At 41.2% G+C, this 20,228-nt stretch overlaps 1 protein-coding gene across 1 annotated transcript; it reads right to left on the bottom strand.

The window, feature by feature from the left end:
* Nucleotides 1-353: 353 nt before the first annotated feature.
* B2M (beta-2-microglobulin) lies at nucleotides 354-6,925 on the bottom strand. Its single transcript, XM_041745790.1, has 4 exons — nucleotides 6,768-6,925; nucleotides 3,242-3,517; nucleotides 1,868-1,893; nucleotides 354-868 (listed from the first exon to the last, which is right to left on the bottom strand). Exons 1-3 carry the CDS (start codon nucleotides 6,853-6,855, stop codon nucleotides 1,880-1,882), a joined length of 378 nt encoding a protein of 125 aa, XP_041601724.1. The 5' UTR covers nucleotides 6,856-6,925; the 3' UTR covers nucleotides 354-868; nucleotides 1,868-1,879.
* Nucleotides 6,926-20,228: the final 13,303 nt, after the last annotated feature.

Genomic DNA, 20,228 nt, shown 5'->3' on the forward strand with positions numbered 1-20,228 from the left:
TGGGATCCCGGGGTCGAGTCCCACATCGGGCTCCCTGCATGAGCCTGCTTCTCCCTCTGCCTAGGTCTCTGCCTCTGTGTCTCTCATGAATTAATAAATAAAATCTTTAAAAAGAAAAGAAAAAGACAGAGGCATGGTCACACAGTGGACCACTGTTGTCACCCTAAGTCACTTAATTTCCCTGGGATCCTATTATTCATCTGTAAAATGCAGATCGCTAAGGCCCTTTTCACTGTGAGTCAAGCCCTGTATAACAGGGGTTTATACTCTTTTCCAAAGGATGTTTGAAGACTGTTTTCCTGTTTGAAAACAAAGGGGTAAGAGAGGGACTGATATACCAGAAACTGAACATGTCAAGTTTTACCATTGTTTTAATTATTGAAACAAAATTAATGTAAGTAGAATCATGTGCAACAGTGTCTCTAACATATGGAAGAGGTAAATATGAATTTTATACAATAAGGTATATTATCCACTGTAACAAATTTCCAATAATTTGGCATTTATCTTTCAAAAAATGTCTCCCAAATTCTAAGCAAAGTATGCAAATTGGAGATTAACTCTAAACAGGCATAATTATCTTCTTATCCAGTTTTTCTGAAGAGACTGAAGAGTTCAGGTCTGACCAAGATATTGATGGTGAGTATGAGAATTCTCTCCTCCATATCTCTAAGCTTCCAGCCCCACAGCTATAGCTACTGGCCCAGATAGGTCAAGCATAGTGACACAGTGCCCAATGTAGAATTAACAACTAGATTGTATTTGTATTTGTTTCAATATAATTTTATGATTAAAGCATAAAAACCTATCAGCATGAAGAAGAACCAAAGCATTTGGGATTAGTTCAATAAATGCATCATCTTCAAAGCTGAAAAAAAGAAAACAGATTTGTTAGCAATACATTTATTTAGATTATAGATTGCACCACCAAATTTGTCTAACTTCTGCTGTGTAAATAACTGTTTGTAAAAGAAATAGCTGCAGACAATTTTCCAAACCCATTATAAAGAGCATATCCCATTAATTTATCCCCTTGGCTCTCTCACAACCTTAGAGGAAAAAATGCTGGTATTAGAGTTCAGATCCTGGCCCTCCCATTTAGTAACTATGTGATTCCAGGCAGGTCACCCAAACTCTCTGATGCTCTGTCAAGTTAATTTCCCTATGCTAGAATGTAACAGGAAATTTGAATAGGTTTTTAGTACCATGGTACCCAGTAGAGATGAATTTCACTGAAAAGCTGGATTTTTTACCTCTGGACTCCAACCAACAATGCAGAGAAGTACAATTCCTCCCCCTTTCACACTGCTTGAAGTTTCTACAGATACATGTATTATAGTATCCTTACATTGCATTATAACAGTCCGTTTCCATTTCTCTCCTTTGTTGTACTAGGAGCCTCTAGAAGGCAAACAGTGCCCACACACTGAAGCTAAACAAGAGATTGAAGGAATGGGGTATCTGTAAAAACCATGTCACTCCTGTCTTGGGGCTGAATAATAAAGCAACTGCTATGCAAAGGAAGAGAACAATTCATTTCTGAAGGCCCAGAGATGCCCACCATAGAAATGGATGAAGAAAGATCAAATCCTCACAACTACTGTGGGTAACTGGCTGCCTCTACCACATTACAGTGCCCCAACAGCTCTGACTATGTGGAGGGCTAGTGACACTGGCAGCATTAGACCGTTCCCATGCCACTCCACAGGAAAAGAAAATGTATTCCCTGGAGGATTCTTGCATATCCGCTGAAATGCCACCCTAATTAATGTCTTCCCTATAATGAGGGTTCTCCTACAAGGTTGTCTATAAATAGTCCCCAGGACAGTCAAACAAGAAAAGTATTTTCTTAAGGTTAGAAACCTACCTGTGATGCTAGTTAGTTGTCTCGGTCTACAAAAAAGAAAACCAAGAAAGACAGTAAGTTTTACTTTTAAGATATTATGTATCAACAAATGTCTAAAACTTATAAATGAGGCTGTTAGAATAGCCTGCTGTCCCTAACTATGAATACCCAGTAAGTCCCAACCTTGCCTTCTAGTCTCAGATCCCAACCCAGCTGCGAGTACCAAACAAGATACTAGGATAGCAGATCATACAAAGGCCTGTGGCTCCCTGAGACTTTTGATGGTTGTAAGTATCCATGAGGCTGTCAGGAAAGCCCAAGGCAGCCAGTTAGGTAAGAAACACTGGGAGTTTGGGATGTCTGGGTGGCTCAGTGGTTGAGCACCTGCCTTCAGCCCAGAGCATGATCCTGGAGTTCCGGGATCAAGTCCCACATCGGGCTCCCTGTATGGAGCTGTTTTCTCTCTGTGTGTCTCATGAATTAATAAATAAAATCTTAGAAAGAAAGAAAGAAAGAAAGAAAGAAAGAAAGAAAGAAAGGGAAAGAAAGAAAAGAAAAGAAAGAAAAGAAAAGAAAGAAAGAAAAGAAGAAAAGAAAAGGAAAGAAAAAGAAAGAAAGAAAGAAAGAAAGAAAGAAAGAAAGAAAGAAAGAAAGAAAGAAAGGAAGAAAGAAAGAAAGAAAAAGAAATACTGGGGGTTCATGTGCATTTGTGCAGGTGCTGGCTGCAGGCTGCTACTTCTCCCTGAGAAGAAAAGAAAGAAAAGAAAGAAAGAAAAGAAAGAAGAAAAGAAAAGAAAGAAAAGAAGAAAAGAAAAGAAAAGAAAGAAAAAAGAAAGAAAGAAAGAAAGAAAGAAAGAAAGAAAGAAAGAAAGAAAGAAAGAAAGAAAGAAAGAAAAAGAAATACTGGGGGTTCATGTGCATTTGTGCAGGTGCTGGCTGCAGGCTGCTACTTCTCCCTGAGAAGAAAAGAAAGAAAAGAAAGAAAGAAAAGAAAGAAGAAAAGAAAAGAAAGAAAAGAAGAAAAGAAAAGAAAAGAAAGAAAAAAAGAAGAAAGAAAGAAAGAAAGAAAGAAAGAAAGAAAGAAAGAAAGAAAGAAAGAAAGAAAGAAAGAAAGAAAGAAAGAAAAAGAAATACTGGGGGTTCATGTGCATTTGTGCAGGTGCTGGCTGCAGGCTGCTACTTCTCCCTGCTCTTGCTGCAGGAAAACTGTTTCAGGCATCATGCTGTGCTGAGGTCTCTCAGCAGGTCCCACTTAAGCAGAGTTTTATAGTTAGTGTTCCCTGCCAATCCCAGCATGTGTTTTTTTTTTTTTTTTTTAAACATCAAAGCAGCTGTAAGCTGTGCCTGTGCTCAGATACAATTGTCAGTAGCTGAGGAAAGAACATAGAAACTTACCCCACTTAACGATCTGGGGCTCACTGAGAGTAACATGCTTTACACGGCAGCTAAACTCATCCTGCTCATTGGGAGTGAATTCAGTGTGGACCAGAAGATAGAAGGTCCAGTCCTTGCTGAAAGACAGGTCTGTCTGTTCTGCTTTCATCTCCTTTCCATTCTTCAACAAATCAATTTCAATCTCTGGTGGATGGAACCCTGACACGTAGCAGTTCAGGAAATTTGGCTTTCCATTCTCTGCTGGGTGTCGTGAGTACACTTGAATCTTTGGGGAATCTGTGGGACATGAGGGAAAGACAAATGAAAATTGCAGAGTATTTCACCTGGGGCTACCTTGGTCTAAAGTTAGATCAGGCAAGGAATGTTTAAATTTGATCACTGAGGGACGCCTGGGTGGCTCAGGGGTTGAGCGCCTGCCTTCGGCCCAGGGTGTGATCCTGAAATCCTAGGATCGAGTCCCACGTCGGGCTCCCTGCATGGCGCCTGCTTCTCTCTCTGCCTGTGTCTCTGCCTCTCTCTCTGTGTGTCTCTCATGAATAAATAAATAAAATCTTAAAAAAAAATTTGATCATTGATTTCTCCTAATTCCATTTCCACTCTGGCCAAATGAGGTTCCACTTTTCCAAAAGGCTACCTCCATTTTGAGGGATAAACCATGCCTTAGTATCTTTTTCACATAATTGTTCTACTCATGGCTTTTTGTTTGTTTCTAGCAGGTTTCTAGTAGTATCATCTTCTATCTCTGGAGTTTGTGCCAAAGAATCTTAAAGATTCATAAATATTTAAGAACTTTTCTGTAGAGACTCTCAAGAACTTTTGATGGATTCTTAGCACCTATATAATTCCTCTACACATCTCACAAGAGTTCTCATGATTTGGCCCCAATCTCTTTTTTAAACTTCACTTCTCACTTCACACACTCTCCAAATATTTTTTTTTCTTTTTAATGTTTACTCCTTTCCTTTTTAGTTCATGCTCCTGCCTAGATCCCCGCCCATCTGACTTCTCAATATGTATTAAGTGTCTGGCACACAGCAATTGCTCTGTAAATGGCAGATTATTATTATTATTATTACTTCAAACAAAATGCCTACAGAAGCCAGAAATACCATAAATGAGTGAATTGGGCTGGGTAAGAACAATAGGGAAGGGTGATGACTGTGCAAATGAGAAAGCACATACTCTCTGTCGTGACCAAAGTAAAGTGTGCAAGACTGGGATCTGCATTTTTAACTAGCACCCTTAAGTGATGGCTATAACTAGCCATATTGGGAATACATTGCTGTAGAACAATAGTTTCCAAAATGGAATGCATAACTAGACCATCCCTGGGGATAAGGAAAGAAGCTATCATAAACTCCATTTCCATATTTTTCATCCAGTGAAGAGAAGTGTTACTGTTACTAAATGAAGATTGACACTAAAGTGTCCAATTCACTTTTAAATACACATACATGCAGTGTATATGCAGTGTATATGGTTACTAAAGGGCAGCAACTCTGTGTCCAGCAGGTGGTGGGGAAGAGGAGTACTAGGCTACTCTGACCCGGTCTATCTATCTAGAAACACCCTATCATAAAAGGAAAGGTCACCAGCCCCACTGGTGATCCCAAACTAGGAACTAGACTGGTGATCCCAAAGAAGCCCTGATTTTTTTTTTTTCCCATAAAGTTAAAAGTGAAGACAAATCAGATCGCTCTTTGTATCAGAACTTCTAATAATTAGAACACAATAAATGCCACAAGAGTCAGAGTACAGGTTCATCAGGCGTAGAATTCTCTCTTTGAGGGAGGCAGGCAGGGTTCTGCAAAAACATCACAATAATCTCTTCTAAGAGGAGGACGCATATCAGACAAGACCTGGGTTTGAATTTGAATTCAGCCCCTTACTGTTTCTGTGACTTTGGGACAGTTAGTTGAGCTCCTGAAGCTTAACTGAAAAGTCAATTTATGTCTACAGTGAAACAAAACTCACACATGGGACAGAGCAAAAAACAGACCCCCAGAGGCAATCATCACTACCCTTTTCTTGTGCATCTTCTAGAAGTGATTTATTCATGGCATGTATTACTTTGGAAATTTTCAAATTCAGATTTCTCTTTTAATATCAGCTTGTTATTTTTAAAAAGATTTCTATGAAAAAAATAAAATAAATTTAAAAAAATAAAAAGATTTCTGTGGTCACCCGCAAATATCAATAATGGCATCTGTGCTTTATTTTGTAAATAGATTATAAATTAAATACCTTTTTTTCATGAGCAAAATACCCCCGCTTCACAGAGGCTTTTGTGAGGGGAAAATGTGAGGCTTCTGGTATATTGCAGGATGTTTTAGAACGCGCTCAAGATCTACAGCGTCCCTGACGGGCGGCCTGGGTAACCGAGTTGATGGCCATTATCACTGGTTTTACGATCCTTGCCTGGTAACCTTTGCTTTTTTCAAAACAGAAAGTAGAAGCTTAGTTCATCCTGGAAAGAACCAGGCAAAGAGCCAAAGAGGAAGCCCTCTGTGAAGAAAAGGCAACAAGGGCTCCTGGCCCTCTAGCCTCCTGGCAGAAACCTAACACCCAACGGCGAGGAGGAGATACTGAAAAACCGCAAAGATCGCAAAGGGCGCCCACGCCCACAAAGACTCTCTGCCGTTTTCCCCCCGTTTTCCCCCGGTGTTGTGTGATGAAGTTGCTTACACTTTTGGTGTCTCGGGATCCCCGGGGGGCTCAGCGGCTGAGCGCTGCCTTCAGCCCAGGGCGTGACCCCGGGGTCCGGGGATCGAGTCCCGCATCGGGCTCCCTGCGTGGAGCCTGCTTCTCCCTCTGCCTGTGTCTCTGCCTCTCTCTCTCTCTCTCTCTCTCTCTCTCTGACTATCATAAATAAATAAAAATTTTAAAAAAAGAATTATATAAAAAAAAAAAAGGAATCAAATGGCACAAAGCACAAAACGTCCCCAGCAGGCCCCCTATCCATAACGACGTGCTCTTAGGATTCTTAAAAGCGACAAGTAACAGGAACAAGTGAATTAATGATGTCAAGGCGCTTTGTAGCCCCTCAAGACGCTGTACGAAGTCCACGTGCGGATTCCTCCCCGCGGTGCCGCCGCGCAAGTGTGGGGGTACTCGTGGGGCGGCGGCGGCGGCGGCGGCGGGAGGACGCCCGGAGCGCGGGATCCGAGCCCAGACCGACGTCCCGGCCCTTTGACCGCGCTGGACTCCGCGTCCGTAGGACCCGCCCTCCAGGCAGCTGCACCCGGGGAGCGAGCCCCCACCTCGGTCGCCCCGAGATCCGTCATCACCCGAAACTTTGTCCGGACCCACCCGGGGCCCCGCGCGCCCCCGCCCCCAAGAAGGAGATAGAGGCTCGCCCCCCCCCCCCCCCCGCCGACCCCTCTCCCGGCCGCCCCGCCGCTCCCCCGCGGCGAGCCCCAGGTCCGAAGGGGAACCGCGAGGAGGCGGCGAGGGGGGTACAGAGTCAGGGCCGAGAGGGCCAGAGAGACGGGGCGCGGGGGCGGCTGGGGCAGGAGCGGACACTCACGCTGCACGGCATCCAGGCGGCACACAGCGGCGAGGATGAGGAGCAAGGCCAGGAAACCAGCCGTCGCCAGCCCGGGCCGAGGAGCCATCGCCGCAGAGAGCCAGCGCCAGCGCCGCGGGACGGGAGACTGCGCCGCCCGCCCGCCCGCGCCGCCGCTATATAGTCGGGCGCGCGCCGCCAATCAGAGCCCTCCTGGCAGGCGCTGTCACTCGTCGCCTAGTGCGCGAGGCCCAGCAGGGTTAGGAAGAGGGACTCTCCCGTTTTCAGTTTCGTTTCCCATAAAGTCTCGTGATTCTAAGAAGGCCTGGTTCGGACCGAGGGGGTGGTTTTGCTGCCTCTCGACCCGCGCGCTCCTACTTGGGGGCGCGGCGGCGCTTGGGGCGAGGGCCTGGTACCCTGGAAATCTGGGCGGGACCTACCTCGGGGCAGCATCCCGCCCTGGAGGACGACTTCCTACCTCGTCCCGCACGGGTCCCACCTGAGGACCTGTGCTTTCCATTCGAGGGAACTCAAGCCCAGAAAGATGAAGGGAGTGGACAAAGGATGAACGGTGCAGGGCAGAATAAGAACTTCAAGGAAGGGCCGCCCGGGTGGCTCAGCGGCTTAGCACCGCCTTCAGCCCGGGGTGGGATCGAGTCCCGCGTGGGGCTCCCTGCGTGGAACCTGCTTCTCCCTCTGCCTGTGTCTCTCTGTCTCTCATGGATAAATAAATAAAATCTTTTTTTAAAAAAAGAGAGAGAGAGAGAGAGAGAGAGAACTTTGATTAATAACTACGGCCCAGGAATTTAATGTAGGGTTTCTGGATTCTTTGGGCGAGAAAAGTGGTCCAGGAACCCCGAAGCCTTCTGAGGACAGCTCAGAGACTGTCCAGAGTGGACAAGGCCCTCCTTACGTACTGAATTCCTTCAGGCGAAAGATTCTGTTTGTAAATAAGGCCCCTTGCCAAGCAATTCTTCTCTGTATCTTCCTGCCATCGTTAGGTAATTTTCGTTGTTTTGTTGATTTGTAGGGAAACCAACCACTGACGGCAAAAGCCATAACCGCCTAGAGTGTACAGACCCCTTTGGTACATCATCCCTGCCAGTTACCATACTAGAAGGCTTGGCACATAATTGGTATTTGGTAAATGAAATGAATGAATGAATGAATGAATGAATGAATGGGTAGTTGAATGAATAAACAAACCAGTAAATATGGGAATAAACAGTAGGAAATTGGAATTACCCCATTAATTTTTATGGATAAGGGAAAATAAAAACTGAAACTAGGACTCAAACTCTCCTGACATTGCATTCATGCTTTAGACACTTGGAAGATAAGGGCTTTGAAATTTTAGTGAGAATTGGGATTGCATCATCCATGGGCTCAGCCAAAGAAGTCAAACCTACTGACTGTAAGAACTTAATAATGTTAGACCCCTTAAGAGAACCTAAACTTTAGAGATACCATGAAAAAGATGCTGACATCACGTGGCAGCTGAGTTCTCCAGTCTGTCGATGGAACAGTGAGGAGAGGAAGTGAACCTTGGGAGTGAGAGGACAGAGATCTTGGAAATCACCAGGGTTTTCGGTTAAAAGGAGTTGGGTTGTGATTCCCCAAGGAAACAACAAATATGTTATATATTTCTTTTACATATTTTTAGACCTTGTAATAACCCCTATTGTGGAAGCTATGTCTGAACTAGAAAAAGTAGGATAATCTCCACAGACCTAATGAAATGAGATAATGCACAGAAAGCCTCACACAGTTCCTCACAGAGTGTTCTGTTTAACAAGTATACTATAATTATTGATGTTATTTACCTAGTTTTCCTTCCAGCTGTACCGATAATTCTCTTGAAATATAATTGTTATGCATAAAGTTATGAGTAAAGACATTCTTGCTTCTCCCATTTGTTTGTTTGTGTTTTTAAACTCATTTAAGGCTCCTAAGGCCTGAAATGTTCGTATTTAATTGTTTTCTAGTGCCCTGGGAGTATAGGAAGACACAGGGCTATTTTTCACCTCTAAATTCTCTGTTTACTATATCACAGAGAAATATGATACTTAACATTCATTACAGATAGATTCTGATCTATTCACTTAGAAAACCAACTTAAAAAGCAATTTTAAAATACAGCAAAGGTAGTGAAAAGTATATTTTTCAGTTTTCTGTGTTTGGGGAACTCCTATATTTTTCTTAAATTTCCATTTATGACATGCTTTTGAATAGTGAGAATGAAGAATATTTTTGAATATAAAGCTTTAAAAAAATTAGTTATTTATTTATTTGAGAGAGAGAGCCCAGGGAGGGGGGTAGCAGAAGGAGAGGGAGAGAGCATCCCAAGCAGACTCTGTGCTGAGTGTGGAGACTGATATGGGACTCCATCTCACAACCCTGAGATTGTGACCTGAGCCCAAACCAAGGGTCAGATGCTTAATTGACTGTACCACCCAGGCACCCCAAAACTTTTTTTTAATTGAGAGCACTGTTTGTTTAGTAGGGTAAATTTGTGGAAATCTACAATTTAATGTTATCTCTCAGTTGTGGGAAAAACAGCTGGATTTTCTTTCTTTTTTTTTTTTTTTTTTTTTTCCTATATGACCATCCTAAATTTTTTTTTTACAACGAATGTTTATTCAAAATAGTAAATATTTCAGGGTGCCTGGGTGGCTCAGTCAGTTAAGTGCCTGACTCTTGGTTTCAGTTCAGGTCATGATCTCAGGGTCATGAGATCAAGTCTTGAGTTGGGCTCCATGCTCATTGAGGAGTCTGCTTGAAGATTCTCTCTCTCTTTCTCAAATAAATAAAATAATTCTTTAAAAAAATAGTAAATATTTTCAAGAATGTGGAAGAACTGGAATTCTCATAACCTCCTAGTGGGAATGTAAAATGATAAAATCACTTTGGAAAATAATTTGACAGTTTCTTAAAAAGTTAAACATATATTGGCCTTATGATCCAGGTATTCTAAGTATTTACCCAAGGGAAAATAAAAGCATATGTTTATACAAAAATCCATAGCAGCTTTATTTGTAATAGCCAAAAGCTAGAAACAATCCAAACACCCATCAACAGATGACTGAATAAACAAATTGTGGTTATATCTATTGAGTGGAATGCTATCAGCAATAAGCAAGGAATGAAGTGCTGACATACACAACAACACAGATGAAATAATTATGCCAAATGAAAGAGGCCAGACAAAAAAGAGTATATTCTGTATGATTCTGTTTGTATAAAATTCTAGAAAAGACAGACTCGTCTAGGTAACAGAAAGCAGATGAGTGGTTTTGGGAAAGTACAGAGTAGGAGAGAGGAGCATAAAGAAACTTTAGGGTTGATGGACAGGAGTTTATCTTGAGTTTGATGATGATTTCATGGACGTATACATATTTTAGAACTTACTAAACTGTATATTTTAAGTGCAATTTATTGTATGTCAATTATACCTGAGTAAAGCTGCTGAAAAAAAAAAAAAAGCACAGATACCTGTATTGTTGTTAGGCAAAAGAATAATGAACTGCTTGAACAAAAAGAAAAAGAATGGTACTAAAGTGGGAAGAAAATAGGAATAGGTTAAATCTCAAATGAGCTGGCTTGCACCTGAGTGGATTTCAATCAGCATTTTTCTGAGATGGGCCCATCCAAACAGCCAGAAAAGCTAAGTCCTCTCAAGAGGAGAGTGCCAAGCATAGGTAGTACATTTGTGCCAGGGCTTTTTCAAATGTTATGTCATTAATCCCTTGCAGTTCAAAGTGTGGTCTATACATCACTGGCATCAGCAAAATTTAGGATTTCTTAGAAATGCAGGCTCTTGGGCCTATCCCAGACCTATTAAAAGAGTCTGCATTTTAACAACATTCTGATTGATCCATATACAAATTAATGTTTGTGAAGCTGCTAACCCAAACCACACAACAATCTAGAAGGTAGGTGTTACTTTCGTTTACAGATAAGGAGATAGAAAAGTAAGATTCTTGCCCACCTTCATACTAGGCTGGGATTCAAACACTAGTCCATCTGAATCCAACAGCCCCATAATTTCCACTAGAAAATCACTTTCAGAAAGGGGTTCATAGGAAGGATTTGTTGGTTGGCTTGAAGATCTGGGCAATGGTTAAAAGCATAGAAGGTATATGCACATGATAGAAAATTGGAACATACTAAAAACTATAAAGAAGAAAATTAGGGGTACCTGGGTGGCTCAGTTAGTTAAGCATCTGCCTTCTGCTTGGATCATGATCCCAGCATCTTGGGATCAAGCCCTGAGTCTAAGAATCTGCTTCTCCCTCTGCCCCTCCTCCACTCATGCTCTTATGCTCTCTCTCTCTCTCTCTCTCTCTCTCTCAAATAAAAAAATAAAATCTTTAAAAAATTAAAACTGGTAATCCTACAACCCAGAGGTGACTATTGTTAAATGGTTTAATTAAAGGAGTTTGAAGATTGTTGCCTGCTCAAAAGTGCATCCTAGTTACATCTGTCTGGGGACTGGAAGTCCTCAATCTTTTGTGTTAAATTCCATTAAACTGAGCAAATGTCAGTTAAGTGCAGGCTTTGTGGAAAGCACTGTAACAATAAAGCAGAAGGGTACAACAGACTGCCCACCAGGAGATTCCCATCTTAAGTTAAAATCAGCACAATAATTAATTTGTTAGCACCCACTGCTGATTGACTTCTCAGATTTGAGAGATGTTACTAATGGACAACAGGCCCAGAGGAAATGGAACACAGAGTGGGAGTCTTTTTTTTTTTTTTTTTTTGATAGCTACTAAGTCAGACACCATATATAGAAAAAATACTTCACAAGATCCATGTAAAGTAAATTCTATTATCACTATTTGAGGGAGAGTACATGGGAAGACTCAGTAGAGCTGAGATATCTGATTCATGGAGAATCTGCCTCAGGCTTATGTGTCACCACCAAGCTCTCTCAATTGCCAATTTGTTTTTATTGGGAAAACCATAGACATTTGGTATTAAAGACATCCAGCAGTAGAGATCTATAAAATCCCAATTTCTCTCAAATCTTCTTCACAGTAGTAACCACAATATTTAGAGTACTTTTTATTTTTAATTATAAGCCCAACATGTGAACATATGCCCATTGGCATTAGATTAGAGCAAAATTAAAATTCTCTGATCTCTTATCTCACTCTCCTCCCCTCAGAAACCATCATTAAGGTGTGGTGCTTACCCTGCCCTGGATATATATTGCATATAGTTTGGAAAGTGAGGAATTTTAAAATTATAACTACAAAGACTATTACAGTTTGGAACACAGCACCCACTATAAGAGGGATTAGAGGCAACATCAGCTGTCAGCTTAGATGAAAAAAGGGTTAAGTAAATGCAGAAGCCAAAAGCCCCTAACAGCGTGGGAGCAACCCCAGGAGTCAAGGATTGGGCACCATCCGTGGGGGTATTACACCCAGTGACTAAGTTATTGATACAGCCTCTTCTCAACAGGTCCTACCATCTGCATCTCAGTTTCTAGTTGAAAACTACAGAATGCTGGGGCACCTGGCTGACTCAGTCAGTTAAGTATCTGCCTCCAGCTCAGGTCATGATCTCAGGGTCCTAAGATGGTGTTCTGAGTCAGGGCTCCTTCTCAGCAGGAAGTCTTCTCCTTCTCCCTTTGCCTCTGCCTCTCCCTCACTCCCTATCTATCCCTCACCTCATGGGAGCTCTCTCTCAAATAAATACATAAAATATTTTTTTTAAACCTGCAGAATTTTTTTTAAAAGATTTTATTTATTTATTCATAAGAGACACACAGAGAGAGGCAGAGACAGAGGCAGAGGGAGAAGCAGGTTCCCTGCAGGGAGCCTGATGTAGAACTCAGCCCCAGGACTCCAGGATCATGCCTTGAGCCGAAGGCAGACGCTTAACCGCTGAGCCACCCAGGTGTCCCAAAAACCTGCAGAGTTCAAACTTGGATTTCCTATCCTGCTTTATATTCCATGCAGACTATTAAAAAATTAAGACTCTCCTTTAGATGCTCCTTTCCCCTTTTGGCAAATTTCTCTAAACCTAACTTTCCCCTTTCCAGCTTGCTTAGCTGATACTTGCCTCTGGCCAATTAGTATATGTGGTCCTTTGTGGTTGTCCCTTGCTATGTTGGACCTTCATTTGATTTCATGCTCTTTACTTTCCGATGTCTTGGACCTTTCTAAACTCTTCTTCTTTTTTTTTTTCATCATTAAGTGTCCCATAGCCAGACACCACTTTGTTCTTTGCTCAAAAGGCAGGGACTTGCTGAAAACTCTTCTCCTAAAAGAAGACTATAAAGAAACCAGGAAGAATTGTTTAGTTAAAAAAAAAAAATCAGTAATTTAAAACAAAATAAACACAAAAAGGTGAGGGATGTATACTCCAGAGCCACCCTACATGCAATAGGAGCAGTCAAGGTACAGAGGAAGAAGTCAGAAAATAAAGTTTGGTGAGTTTGTGATATTTTTTCCTTATTTAATTATTTATTTTCATCGTTACAACTGTAGATCAACTTGCCACAGATCAGTTTGCTAAAAGGCAATTTATCATTTGTAAAATTAGCCAAAAATCTGTTTATCCAAAAATTAGCCAAAAATCTGTTTATCCAATGACCGATGACAGCAAAACCTGAGGTGGGACTGGCCCCTCTGGCCACTCGATACCCTGAGGACATCAATGGGTGAGATGGGCTCCATCATCTAACCCAAGAAGCCAGGTCATGAGAGGTGAAAGGTGGTTCAGTGAGCTTTCACTCAGAGTTTAGTGAGGAGAAGGAAGGTTCCACAAAATTTGGGTCATTCTATACATACGAACTGAACTTGATTATTTTCATTTAACAATATAGCTATTTTCTATGTCATTATGTACAGAACTGGTTTCTTATTGATTGCTAGCGATTTTAAATTTTTTTTAATTTTTATTTATTTATGATAGTCACACACACAGAGAGAGAGAGAGAGAGAGAGGCAGAGAGAGAGGCAGAGAGAGAAGCAGGCTCCATGCACCGGGAGCCCGACGTGGGACTCAATCCCGGGTCTCCAGGATCGCGCCCTGGGCCAAAGGCAGGTGCTAAACCGCTGAGCCACCCAGGGATCCCTTGCTAGCGATTTTAGACCTTTCTCCATATCATAACTTGTGATAGGCAGAATAAAGCCCCACCCATCCAGATGTTCATGTCTTAATCAATGTGAATGGTGTAAGGGACTTTGCATCTTCCCTGGGGAGGGGGAAATTATCAGGAAAGACAGATTCTCCTCTAGAGCCTCTAGAAAGGAAAGCAGCCCTGCCTTAATGTTAACCCCCTGGAACCTATGTTCAATTTCTGATTTATAGAACTGTAAGATGATGAATTGTGTTGTTTTAAGCCACCAAGTTTGTGGCAATTTGTTACAGCAACAAGAGAAAGCCAATTCATGCCCCTTTTTCAGAATCATGGATATTTGGGCCTTGGTTGCCAGGAGCTTAGTTCAGTAGTAAAATTTGCCTTTCAAAGTCAAGTTTACCTGTTGGTTAACCAGATTCTGGCCATATAGTGCATTTTTGGTACACTCACATTTTGAGGGAAGGCTATTGTCAGTTCAATAGCTAGGGGGTGGGAGTTGGGCTGAAACCTGGGCTGATCAGGAGCTTTGGTCTTGTCCCTCTGGTTACTGCCCTCACCAACCTGGCTTAGTCTCGAGTACCTTTTCGGGATCATGTCACAGACATCACACACCAAATGAGTCAAACTACTTCTGCCAGTTTAGTGCAGCTGTTGCCAGAGAATGAGAGAAACAGGAAGAGTCCTCTAGTCCCCAGAACAAAGGTCTCTCAAAGCTTTGGCTTCTTTCTTCTTAGCCTAGCCCCAATATATCCATCAGATCTCAGTGTGCACCACAATCATTCAATCATTCAACAAACCTTTACTGAGCACCTTGCTAGGCCCTGGGTACCAGACTGGCACTAGGGGAATATCCTTCTTCAAAGAGCTCAGAGACTCTGGTTTATAGATATGATTAAATTACAATTCCAGGAAAGCAATTAACTCGACCCGGAGGGGTTAAAGAGCGTGCAGAGGACTTTGGTGCCAAGGAAAGAATGTGGATGATGCAAGCACAGCAAAGCTGGGTTTGCTTTTTTTTTTTAACTCGCTTGTCTTTGAGGTATTTTTTGTTTATAGTTTAAAATGCTTTTCCACATGGCTTCGTGTTTTTCCTAATTATAAAATTTATATTCATTATGAAAAATTCAGACAATATAGATAATAAAAAAATTTTTAATTGTCTATTAATCCACCACCCAAAGATAACTACTGCTTAATGAATTGATGAATGTGTCACACAGAGAGAGGGAGAGGCAGAGACACAGGCAGAGGGAGAAGCAGGCTCCATGCACCCGGAGCCTGATACGGGATTCGACCCCGGGTCTCCAGGATCACGCCCTGGGCCAAAGGCAGGCGCCAAACCGCTGCGCCACCCAGAGATCCCTCAACTGTACTTCTTTATTTGCATATATCATGCTTTTTTTTTTTTTTTTTTTTTACCCAATCCTGTATTGAGGACATTTCTAGTTTTTTCCTATTATACCACAGCCTCTACACTGAAATTGTCCTCCATAGGCTTTGTACCAGGTTACATTCCACTGCCCAATAGAAAGAGTGTTCATCTTCCCACGTCCTTCCCTAAGGTGGTCATTATCATTGAAAAATTGTGTCTCCTTGTTTGACTTCATTTTTTTTTTTTTTAAGATTTTACTTATTTATTCATGAGAGCCACAGAGAGGCAGAGACATAGGTAGAGAGAGAAGCAGGCTCTCTGTGGGGAGCATGATGCGGGACTGGATGAGCCAAAGGCAAATGCTCAACCACTGAGCCACACAGACACCCTGACTTCGTATATTTTTTTTAAAGATTTATTTTAGAAAGTATGTATTACTGGGTTAAAAAAAAAAAAAAAATGGGTAGCCCCGGTGGGGCTTCAGCCCGCCTTCAGCCCAGGGCGCGATCCTGGAGACTTTGGATCCAGTTCCACATGGGGCTCCCCGTGTGGAGCCTCCCTCTCTCTCTCTCTCTCTCTCTCTCTCTCTCTGTTTGTATCTCATGAATAAATAAATAAATAATCTAAAAAAAAAAATCATGCTCGTGTGGAGGGAGGGGCAGAGGAAGAGAATCATCAAGCCAACTCCCTATGAGGGCAGAGCCCAAGGCAGGACTCCCATCTTATGACCTGTGAGATAATGATCTGAGGTGAAAGCAACTGGAGTCAGTTCCTTAATCTGCTGAGCCACCCAGGCACCCTTGACTTCAGATGTTTAAATGGCAGTTAGGTTGAATAGTTTTTTTACATGTTTGCTTGTTATATATGTTTCCTGTTTGGTGAGTTTCCTATTCATGATTCTGTCAGCCAAATCCCTAGTCACTGAATGCTGATTAATGTAGCAGAGGAGTGTGCTTAAAGAGTATTTGTGGGGCACCTGGGTGGCTCCGTGGTTGAGTGTCTGCCTTTGGCTCAGGTTGTGATCCGGGGACCCTGGGATCCAGTCCTACATCAGGCTCCCTGCAGGGAACCTGGTTCTCCCTCTGCTCATGTCTCTGCCTTTCTTTGTGTGTCTCTCATGAATAATTTTTAAAAATCTTAAAAAAAGAAAAAAGAAAAAAAGAATATTTGTTAGCTAAATGTTACCAACTGCTAGGTGAAAGATACACAGAGGTTAATTTTATTATCCTTTTGACTTTCTTTTTCTTTTCTCTTCTTTTTTTTTTTTTTTTCAAAAACTGTCAGGAAGAAAGCCCTGAGGGGGAAAAGGTGGGGGAAAGTGACTAAGGTCACTCTTAGATCCCTCCCTTTCTTGGACTCTGCTTCCAGCTCTGAGGACAACTGCCACTCTTGTCTGGAGGTTCTCAGCCATCATAAATGAGTCTACCTTTTCCAGTCCCACAGCAGGGGTGACAAGGCAGCTCCTGGTAGGTAGCCTCAGCCCTCCAGGACAGTGACTTCCATCAGGCCATGTCCCTGATGGCGTTGCTGGAAAGAAACTACCAAGTTTCAGACAAAGTAGAATGAGCTATTGATTTTTATCTTGCCTCTACAGGAAATAAAACCTCTGTTTTGGGATAGAAAAAAAGCAGGTGACGTACACATGATGGAAACTGAAGTTGGTGACTGTATATTCAGCACCATTTCTGAAAGGTGACTTTCTTAGAATTAATCTTGGATATTATGGGAGAACAGGGACAAGAATAAGAGGGAATATATTACAGACATGGATGTGTTGGATCTGAAACCAGAAGGTCTAGAACCTGGAGCATCAGGGAACCATCATCATCATCAAATCAGGGTTAAGCAAATGCAGTCATATCCAAATTCTGCTTAGAGTATTTGAAGCTCTTGATAGAAATATACAAGGAAGCAACTTTGATAAAGTTGATTTCTGGTCCACAAACAATTCAGTGATCAGTGGTGTCACCCATCCAAGTTTTATGCTAAACCGTCTATTTGAAGATAAGTAGAAAAGTGGAACTTGAAACTCAAACTATTTAACATTTTAAAAAGAGGCTGGAAAATGCAATAAGTTGTCACAGTCAGGATCAGTAACAGCCTCTTCCAGCTTGTTTTCAGGCAGTCTTATGTGTGAAACAAATGTAACTTAAATGTGAAAAGAAAGTCTTTACTTGTCTAATCATATTTATCCAATTGTACTTAATCATGTAACAGAAATATTTTGCAGATTTATGTATAATTCAATGAAGCCCTATTAATAACTGCATTTTCCTAAGTTTGAAAAAAAAATTTCAAATGTCGCAGGTGATTTAAATAAGTGAACATTGAGCCTAAATGCACCACCAAACAATCTGTTTTAAAAAGTTTATCTTGGGGTGCTTAGGTGGCTCTGCCAGTTAAGTGTCTGACTCTTGATTCCAACTCAGGTCGTGATCACAGGGGTGTGAGACAGAGCTCCGCGTTGGGCTCCATGCTGCATATGAGCCTGCTTAAAGTTCTCTCTTCTCCTTTTGCTCCCCACTGCCCCTCTTTCTCTCTCAATAACAACAACAAAGTTTCTCTTACCCAGAAGTTTCCCTGTAAACGTGGCAATTGTAGATTAATCCCAGAAAGCTGACTTACCTGATTATGGATTGAATATAGATTTGGAAGACAAAGTCTTTTGTCTGAACATACACTGTAAATAGAAGCATGCTTTTGAGAAACAATAACGTTTGAGACTTTTATAACCAAATATTATATTGCAATGTAAAATACAAGTAAAAACATAGCAGTTTTATATACTTAGCCTATATTCCCCAAAGGTCATGGCTATGGACTGAATATTTGTGCACCCCCCCCTTTCATATGTTGAAACCCCATTCCCAAGGTGATGGTATTAGGAAGTGCTTAGGTCATGAAGGTGGAGTCCTTCTGAATAGGATTTGTGAATTTATAAAAGAGACCCTGAGGAGACCCTTACCTCTCTCTTTTACCATGTGAGGACACAGTGAGAAGGTGCCATGTGTGAACCAGAAAGTGAGCTTTCACCAGACCCTGAATCTGCCAGCTTCTAGAACTGTGAGAAAGAATTGTCTGTTGGTTAAGTCCCCTACTCTGTGGTATCTTGTTATAGCAGCTAAAATGGATTAAGACAAAGTCATACTTTTCTTATTTAAATTAGGACAATTTTTTTTTTGAAGAAGAAGAAATGAATAGTATGTTCAAAGATTTCTCAGTCTCAATAAGGATGTAGATGTTCTGTGTTAACAGACATTCAGCACTTAGCCAAAGTATAGGATTTTAAAAGTAAATGTGAGAGAAATTAGTGAGCTTATTCTTATATTATCCGTCAACAGTGTTATGTTAATTTTGACATGGTTGGATAATATTGATTATCAGGTGTTGTGCAGGTAGTATTGCTAAAAGAATCTGGACTTAACACAGATATCTCCTTTTCTAAGCCCTCAAAATCTTCAGAAACGATAAAAAGAAGATTTACCTAAAAATCCTTTTAGTTTCCAAAGGTAAATTTAAGATTGTCAGATCAAAATAAGGTTATTTTTTTCTTTTCTTTTCTTTTTTTGTTTGTTTGTTTGTTTTGTTTTGTTTGCCATTTGGAAGCCTTACATTTTTATGTAGGCAGATTTATCAGTCACCTTTCATGGTTTATGGATTTGGGGTCATGGTTAGAAAGACCTCTACTTTACTTTTTTTTTTTAATTCACACTTTCTTTGATTATTTTTGAGGCTTAATTTTTTAAAAATATTGAAATCTTTACTCTGTAAGAATTTGTGCTGGCATAAGTATGTCTTCAGTATAGACATTTTTACTTTTATAGTCAAATCGTTGTCTTTTATGATTTCTGGTGCAGGTATTATGATTTGTTTTCTTTTAATGACATTTCTTGGGAGCAATGTGAAGAGTAGGCTGGAGTAGGACAAACTCAGTTGACAGGCTAGAAACTCCATTTGAAGTAGTTTCCAATGGAAAGTACCATTTTTCTTTCTTTCTTTTCTTTTCTTTTCTTTTTTTTTTTTTGAAAGTACCATTTTTCGTTTCAACTCAGCTCAGTTAACATTTACTGAGAATCTACTCTGTTACAGATACTGTGTTAAGTGCTGGAAGCACAAAGATGAAGAAGCCATATTTCTGTTCTCAAATGGGGGAGACAAATACAGAAACAGAATTACAGATCAGTGGTATGTATAATGAGAAAATAATGTAAGGACCAATGAGTACCCCTCAGATGGGCACTCATCTAGCCTGGAAGGGAGGAGGGTGTCTGAGAATGCTGAGGGAAGTGGAGCCGAGATAAGTTTTTGCCCCCATTTGGATATTTATAAAATTAGGATAAACCAATTTAATGAAGCATCTGAAATCACCCTCCAATTAATATAATTTCCTCTGCAAATTCATTCTGCCTGTGAGACACAAGGAAGAACACATTACTTGCAAAGATACATGTTTAATATAATTGAAAAGAAAGAAAAAATTGGGACAGAAGCTGCTTTGATCAACAATTGAATACAACTCTCAGACCAATGGAGAGAGGCCCCCAAGCCAGAGAGAGTCATCCTGGTGCACACTGATTATGAGAGAGGGCTCCACCAGAACTCCACTCTCCCCACATAGCCAAATGTAGCTCACAAGTTCTGAAACCAAAACTAGAAGGCAGAGAACTTGAAGCCTGGAGCCTGAAGAGGCAAATTTTAGGGATCTTATGCCTATGTAACAGACAGGAGATAGAAACCACTAAGGTGCTTAACTGGAAAGTGTCAGAGCTGATGAAAAGACTTGGAAATCACCAACAGGTAGTGAGTAGGAAGATGCGAGTGGGTGAGATTGCCCAGGGTTACCAAGTTGCAGAGGACTTAAGTTTTGGAGAGATTCTTGATCTCTTTGAAAACATGATGAAAGCTCTGGACCATCTCTCCAGAAAAATGTATGTTAAAGATCACACAAACATACATAATTTCAGGGGACTGTCAAATTAAGAATATTCAATGTAGAGAGGAAAGAGAAAAGATG

Source organism: Vulpes lagopus, chromosome 2, assembly GCF_018345385.1.
Source record: "Vulpes lagopus strain Blue_001 chromosome 2, ASM1834538v1, whole genome shotgun sequence".
Classification (NCBI taxonomy): Eukaryota; Metazoa; Chordata; class Mammalia; order Carnivora; family Canidae; genus Vulpes; species Vulpes lagopus.